Source organism: Microtus ochrogaster, unplaced genomic scaffold (genome assembly GCF_000317375.1).
Source record: "Microtus ochrogaster isolate Prairie Vole_2 unplaced genomic scaffold, MicOch1.0 UNK132, whole genome shotgun sequence".
NCBI lineage: Eukaryota > Metazoa > Chordata > Mammalia > Rodentia > Cricetidae > Microtus > Microtus ochrogaster.
In genome coordinates this window covers 588643-595704 of record NW_004949230.1, presented here as the reverse complement: position 1 = coordinate 595704, position 7062 = coordinate 588643, and the positions used below count along the sequence as shown (strand labels likewise).

The 7062-nt window shown below is 49.4% G+C and overlaps 1 protein-coding gene across 1 annotated transcript in view; it reads left to right on the top strand.

Annotated features, from left to right (window-relative positions):
- Positions 1–7062, top strand: part of Oas2 (2'-5'-oligoadenylate synthetase 2) — a 33014-nt gene that overhangs the window by 23893 nt on the left and 2059 nt on the right. The window contains exons 5-10 of the mRNA XM_026778393.1: positions 731–873; positions 946–1201; positions 1292–1574; positions 4677–4864; positions 5646–5884; positions 6539–6701. Of these exons, the coding sequence (XP_026634194.1) occupies positions 731–873; positions 946–1201; positions 1292–1574; positions 4677–4864; positions 5646–5884; positions 6539–6701 (1272 nt within the window). The remainder of the gene's footprint in view (positions 1–730; positions 874–945; positions 1202–1291; positions 1575–4676; positions 4865–5645; positions 5885–6538; positions 6702–7062) is intronic.

Here is a 7062-nt window from a genome sequence, read left to right as displayed (position 1 = left end):
CACCTTTGCACCTGGAACCTCACACTCTCACAGGTGCTGCACAATGCTGACACTTGTGAACATACGTCAGCACTCACAACTGCACACACTCACGTTTGCATGCACTCATGTGTGTACATAATGTGCATACTCACACATGCAAACACTCGTATTCTTGTATATTCATCTATAGCCTCTCATGTGTGTGCATTCCGTGTGTATACTTGTATATGATACACACTCACACATGAACATGACACATGTACACTCGTGTGCGCATGCCCACCCTGTACACCATCTGAGCTGTAGGAGCAGAAGGATTGAGTATGCTGCCACTGTCAAGGGGGTGCAAGGGTCACAACATCTAGGGGTGTCCGACCAAGATCAGCTAGCCTGCAAAGCTAAGCCCCCTCTCTTGTTCCCAGACGGCTGCACTGCTCTCTGCCAATGCTCCCCAGGAAACTTATCCGCTTAGACTTGTCTTCTTCCTCCCTCCCCACTGTTTAAAAAGTGCCCCCTAAATCTATAACCTTATCGTTACAGCAGCGGGCAATCCAAATGCAGTCTCTCAGAGCCTGGATGGAGACCCTTGAGGCCTCGTTCCCTTTTCAAGCTCCTTGACCCTGCCCAAGTACCCTAGTTCCTTATCCAGCTTCAAAGCCATTAGTCCAACACCCTCCAGGCCCTCCTCCCTGTGTCTGAGCTCACATCTACTTTTCCAAGTTTGACCCTTACACCTGCCTCTTGGAAGGTCTTTGGGGATTTCTTCATGCTGTCCGAGGGTGCCTCCCATGTCGGCATCCTACAACCCCTTCAGAAGGATCTAGGTCTCTCCCAAGTAGCCCATGAGGAACCAGGAGAGTTTCTGCTTGGAGAGGGGGTGGGCCACGGGAGGTAAGGATTGCCCAGAATCTCAGGAACATTTTTAGAGTATATCTGTGTAAGACAGAAAGGTCTTTGACCACTGTTGGAACAGGCTAGCAGGAGGAGAGAGGTGAGTTTTGGGGTGGCTTCTGGGAAGAGCCCACCAAATCTCTCTCCTCCCCAGCCCACATCACTCTTCATCACCCCAAGCCATTTACTGGACACGTTCATCAAAGACTTCCTCCAGCCCAATGAAAAGTTCTTGGAGCAGATCAAAAAAGCTGTTAACATCGTCTGTGAATTCCTCAAAAACAACTGCTTCAAGGACTCAAGCACCAAAGTGCTGAAGGCCATCAAGGTGAGCGCCCGCCTGTCTCTGTGCCAGCTCTTGGGAGCCAGGGAGACAAGGGTGAGGGCAGGCAGAATCTCACCTTCTCTTTCCTCCTAGGGAGGATCCACTGCCAAAGGCACGGCTCTGAAGAATGGATCAGATGCTGATATTGTAGTGTTTCTCAGCTCACTGAAGAGTTACAACTCCCAAATAGAGGAGCGTGCATTGTTCGTCCAGGAAATCCAGAGGCAATTAGAAGTCTTCCGAAAGACCCAGGAGCTGGAGGTGGAGTTTGAGCCTTCAAATTGGAAGGCCCCCAGGGTACTGAGCTTCACCTTGAAATCCAGGATTCTCAACGAAAGTGTCGACTTTGATGTCCTGCCTGCCTATGATGCACTAGGTAGGAGTCCACAAACCCTAGCTCCTGAGAAGATTCTGGAAAACGTGGAGGAAAAGCCAGAGAGGGTTGGGTAATTCTCTCCCAGTTCTTGCCCAGGCCCCCGACACCTACATGCAATTCCACTCTCATGTAAGCAGTCCAGGCAGCCTCAAGGAGCTGCTGGCTCTGTTCTCCACAGCGTGTGAGGGATGGCACATACAGTTACAAACAGATCATAGATAACATCCCTTCATTTCCTCTGTGGAGAAGGGAACTAAAGAACAGAATGTGGGGGGATTTGTGAGGTAAGAGACAGGAAATTGGGGGAAGAAAACTCCTCCTCAGAAAGCCCATTCACAGGTGAGAGATACAGAAATATATGGACAAATGAAAGATCTCAAAGTAGGCTGGGGAGGTGGCTCCAAGGTAAGAGTGTTTGCCATTCAGTCATGGGAACCTGAGTTTTATCCCCAGCACCTGTATAAAAAGCCAGGCTCTATTGGAGGCACACTGGTCACCCCAGTACTGCCTGTGGAGGGGGTGCGGGTGGAGAAAGGGTCTAGCTGAATCAGATTGAAGTTCAGGGGGAGACCCTGTCACAGTGGGATAAGGTGAAGGATGATGCATCAAGACAGCCAGCATCCTCCTTTGGCCTCTCATGGGTATGCACAGACAGGCACGTGCACCCACATTCCCAAAGCAACTTAGAGGAAAAAGGGTTTGTTTGGCTTACATGTCCAGATCTCAGTCCATCATGGAGGGCCATCACGGAGGGAAGTCAGGGCAGAAACTCAAGGAAGGAACTTGAAGCAGAAACCACGGGGGAATGCTGCTTGCTGCCTCACTTATAGGTTTATCTTAGCTAGCTCTTAATCAGTCAAGGGAATGGTGCCGCCTACAGTGGGCTGGTCCCTGCATCAAAATCAACTTCTCAGATTGACTCTAGGCTGCTTCATGTGTTCGTTCTCTCTCTCTCTCTCTCTCTCTCTCTCTCTCTCTCTCTCTCTCTCTCTCACACACACACACACACACACACACACACACACATTCTCACACCCATGCACATACAGAGGCCACACACTATATGTGTGTGTATGTGTGTGTGTATTTCCTATATTAGAATTATGAAGACTATAGTATCTTACACCTGAGTGGTTCTTGGGGCCCAGGGGTAATCAGGGTAAAACATTTGCTTAGCATGTACAAGGCTCTGTGTTCAATGTCACCACCCCAAGATAAAGCCCCATTGCTTGGGTCTGGAGCTCAGAGGCAGAGTACTTGCCTAGCATGGGGAGCCTGGGTTTGACACACCCTTCCCCAACTGCAAACAAAAACCAGCTGTTTTGATTTCTCTCAGAAAAGAGACAGGAGTCTATAGAATGGGCTTCAGCCCACTTTTGTCTGTCTGTTTGCTCTTGAAATAGCGGCTGCGCTAGTCTGCCTCCTGTCACTGTGATAAACACTGGCCAAACTGAGTGGTGGTGGCACATACCTTTAATCCCAGCACTCTGGAGGCAGAGGCAGGCGGATCTCTGTGAGTTCGAGGCCAGTCAGAGCTACACAGGGAAACCCTGTCACAAAACAAACAAACAAACAAAAAATACAACCACTGACAAAATCATCTTGGGGAGGAAAGGGTTTAGTTCCTCTTACAGTTGTGTAAGTCATGGAGGAAAGTCAGGACTGGAACCTGGAGGCAGGAACTGAAGCAGAGGCCATGGAGGAACACTGCTCACTCTGGCTTGCTCCCTCTAGTTTACTCAGCCTGCTTTCTTATAAAACACAGGACCCCCAGAGGGTGGGGCCCTTCCACATCATTCATTGATGAAGAAAAAGCCCCCACAGATGAGGCCATAGGCCAGTCTGGTGGAGGCAGCTCCTCGGTTGAGACTCCCTCTTCTCAGGTGTGCCTAGCTTTGTGTAAAGTTGACAGAAAACTCACCTGTATAGCAACACAGCAAATGTTTTCAGCCTAGGAGGCCATAGTTTCCCCACTACTCGACTTTGCCATTTCAATCTGAAAACAGCCTTGTGCGATAGATTCACAAACAGGGGCAACTCGGTCCCAGTGAAACTGTATTGACAAAAATGAGAGGTGGACTAAAGATACCTCAGCAACGGCAGTGTGTGAACAAGCTCAGAACTGACAGAAAGGTCTTTCTCCACACTGAGAAACATCTAGACCTGTGTTCTGAATCCACTGAGAGCTTGAGGTGGGGCTGGAGCTACCAAAGAGCTGAATTTTTGTCTCTTTTCCTTTTAATTATCTCAAATATAATCAGCCACAGTGGCTGGTGGCTACCCTAGTGGGTACCACAGGTGTGTGTGCTACTGTGAAATTACCAGCACCCACCAGACCATGGAGTCACTACTGTCTGCATCTTGGATACCCATCAGTAATTCAAATATATATACATGGTTCAAAGGAAATTCCCCCCAGAATGAAATTGCACTTGTCAATATATATATAGGATGGGTTCATTGGCTAAGGGGGGCTTGCTGCTCTTTCAGAGGACCCAAGTTTGGTTCCCAGCACTAGAGTTCGGTGGCTCACACCTTGTAACTCCAGCTCCAGGGGACCTGGTTCCTTCTTCTGACCCCTACAGCCTTTCACATGTGCATGTGTGTGTACACCTCACATCCATACAAATAAAAATAAAGTTTTTGAGCCAGGCGTTGGTGGCACACACCTTTAATCCCAGCACTCAGGAAGCAGAGACAGGTGGATCTCTGTGAACTCGAGGCCAACCTGGTCTACAAAGTGAGTTCCAGAACAGCCATGGCTACACAGAGAAACCCTGTCTTGGAAAACCACATAAATGAATAAATAATAAAGTTTTTTGAAAAACCACAGTTTTGAGGTCTGTAGAGAGTTTGTCTAACATACCCAAAACCTGGGTTCAACTCCCATACACTGGGCATGGGAGTACTCACCTGTGATCTCAGCAGTCGGAAGGTGGAGTCAGGAGGATCAGAAATTCAAGATCAACTTTGGCTACATAGCAAGTTCAATGCCAACCTTGGCGACATGAAATCCTGTCTCAAAAAAGATTGTTTTTTTTTTTTTTACTCTGTTACTTACCATATACAATAGGACTAACATACACTCTCCTCCCATGTCAGGTCAGCAGCATCCTGGCTTCACCTCCAGACCCGAAGCCTACAAGGATCTCATTGCATTATGTAAATCATCAGGCGTCAAGGGGGGAGAGTTTTCCACGTGTTTTACAGAGCTACAGCGCGAGTTCATTAAATCCCGACCCACCAAACTGAAGAGTCTGATTCGCTTGGTCAAGCACTGGTACAAACAGGTCAGCCAGACCCTGCTTTGGCCTATGTGGTTGCTGTTTTACCAGCAAGCTAGGATACCAGCTTTGCCAACTGTCCTGAACCCCCCAAATCCTCCCGTGCTCAGGGCTGGGCCTCTGTAGGGAAGCTGTTGCTTGTTTAGCCATGGGTCTTCTAATTGCATTCCGCTACTTGTGTATTTGGGTCAGGCCTATAGAGCCTCCTAACATCAGAGCAATGTGTGGCTTGTTCTGACCTCACACTGGTCAAAGAATTCAGTGGCAGCCAAGTTCTCCTGAGAAGCACGGATGGAAGTTGAAGTTGCATGCCACAGGTTACCAGTACAGCTGTATGGACACCATGTTGTCTCTCAGAAGGCAACAGGAAGCTGTGGCTGAGACTCAAATCATCATGAGTGGTTGAGGCCTAGGGAACTGGGGAGCTCTGATTTGAATTTCAGCAAGTCACATGACTCCCTCAAGCACCACCACCCCCCACTAGTCCACCTACCTCCCCATCCCACAGCCAGTCTTCCTCTGACATGGCAATCCATGGTACAGGGCTCATAGCTAGCCTGCAGAGGGTCCTATCAGCCAGGAGTTACATTGCTGTCCAAAAACAGGACACCCTGTGTGCCACTCTGCCTGCTGCTGAATCTAGAAAGCCTGCCTAGGACTCAGGGGCTCCCTCTTTCAAGTTCTATTTCACAACCCTGTTGCCCTGCTGCAACCCAAGCAGTCCATGAGACACACTGGGCCCCTCTGCCTCACCAAGGTCACCTGACATCTCCACTCTCCCCATCAATGTGAAAGGAAAATGAAGCCCAAAGCATCCTTGCCCCCGAAGTACGCCCTGGAGCTTCTCACCGTGTACGCCTGGGAGCAGGGCAGCGGCATGGAGGATTTTGACACTGCCGAAGGCTTCCGGACCGTCCTGGACCTGGTCATCAAATACCAGCAGCTCTGCATCTTCTGGACAGTCAACTACAACTTCAAAGATGAGCCGATAAGGACGTTCCTACTGACCCAGATCCAGAAAAAGAGGTGCCTGTGCCCCAGTCCCCCACCCTGTTCTGAATTAACCCGATTCCCTTCTGTGCTATTTCTTCCATGACCTGGATTCTTCTCCCCAGGGTCTTGTTCATTCCCAGTGTGAAACTGAGGGAGAAGCTGCCAGATGAGTGACTCCAGGGAGAAAACCCAACCTCGGGAGTGGGAGGGGCTGGCCAACCAGAAGGGACTCAGAAGCGGGGGAGGGGGGCAGGCAGAGGGCACCCTCACTGCTTTCTTTCTTCTGTTACGTGGAAATGTGAAATGTTTGCATGAGCTGACCTGAGAGGGGTCTGAGGTGGCAGGATATCCCTGAGAAACAGCATTGCCATTTCCAGGCTCGAGTGCGCATGCACACAGGCCAGTGCTGACCTACTTAGCAACACTGTACTGTGACATCTTGTGGTTGGGTGAGAGTCTCTTGAAAGGGGTCATCACTATGGTTCACTGTGCGATGTAAACAACAGCTTTCAGAAGAGTTTTTGGCTTTCAACTACAACAATTCAAGGAAATTACTTTGACTCTTAAGTAGATTGAAATTGCTTGACCTAGGCTCCCAGGATACATTGTGTCTTTGATGGGAATAGAGCCAGCTGTCTTGTAAACAAACAGTCCTTTCCTAGTCTCTAACTCTCAACTCCCCTTTAGACCAGTAATCCTGGATCCAGCTGATCCCACAGGAGACGTGGGAGGAGGTGACCGCTGGTGTTGGCATCTTCTGGCCAAAGAAGCAAATGAGTGGCTCTCCTCCCTCTGTTTTGAACTGCAAAGTGGAGACTCGTGGCAGAGAGTGCAGCCGTGGAAAGTGCCAGTAAGAGTGCCCTGAAGAAAGCGGGTGGCTCTGTCACAAATCCAGTCAGAGGGATTTTCTTGCTATAGTGATTTGGAATTACTGAGCCCCCAAAAGAACCAAAAACTGGACTCCAGGAGTTCTTTCAGTCAGTCAGTCATCCGCCCTGCTTCGGGTACCTAAAGACCCAGATAACTGAGAGTTGGGATCGTGAGGCACGGAGAAGGGGAAAGATGGGGCATCTGAGGAAGTGATTCAGCAGAGTTGAATTTTCCCAGAACACACATAAATGCAGGGTGGGTGTGGCAGCCTCCTTATGATTCCAACCTTGGAAGGCTGAGTCAACAGAATCCCCAGAGCAAGCCAGCTAGCAAAGCTAACC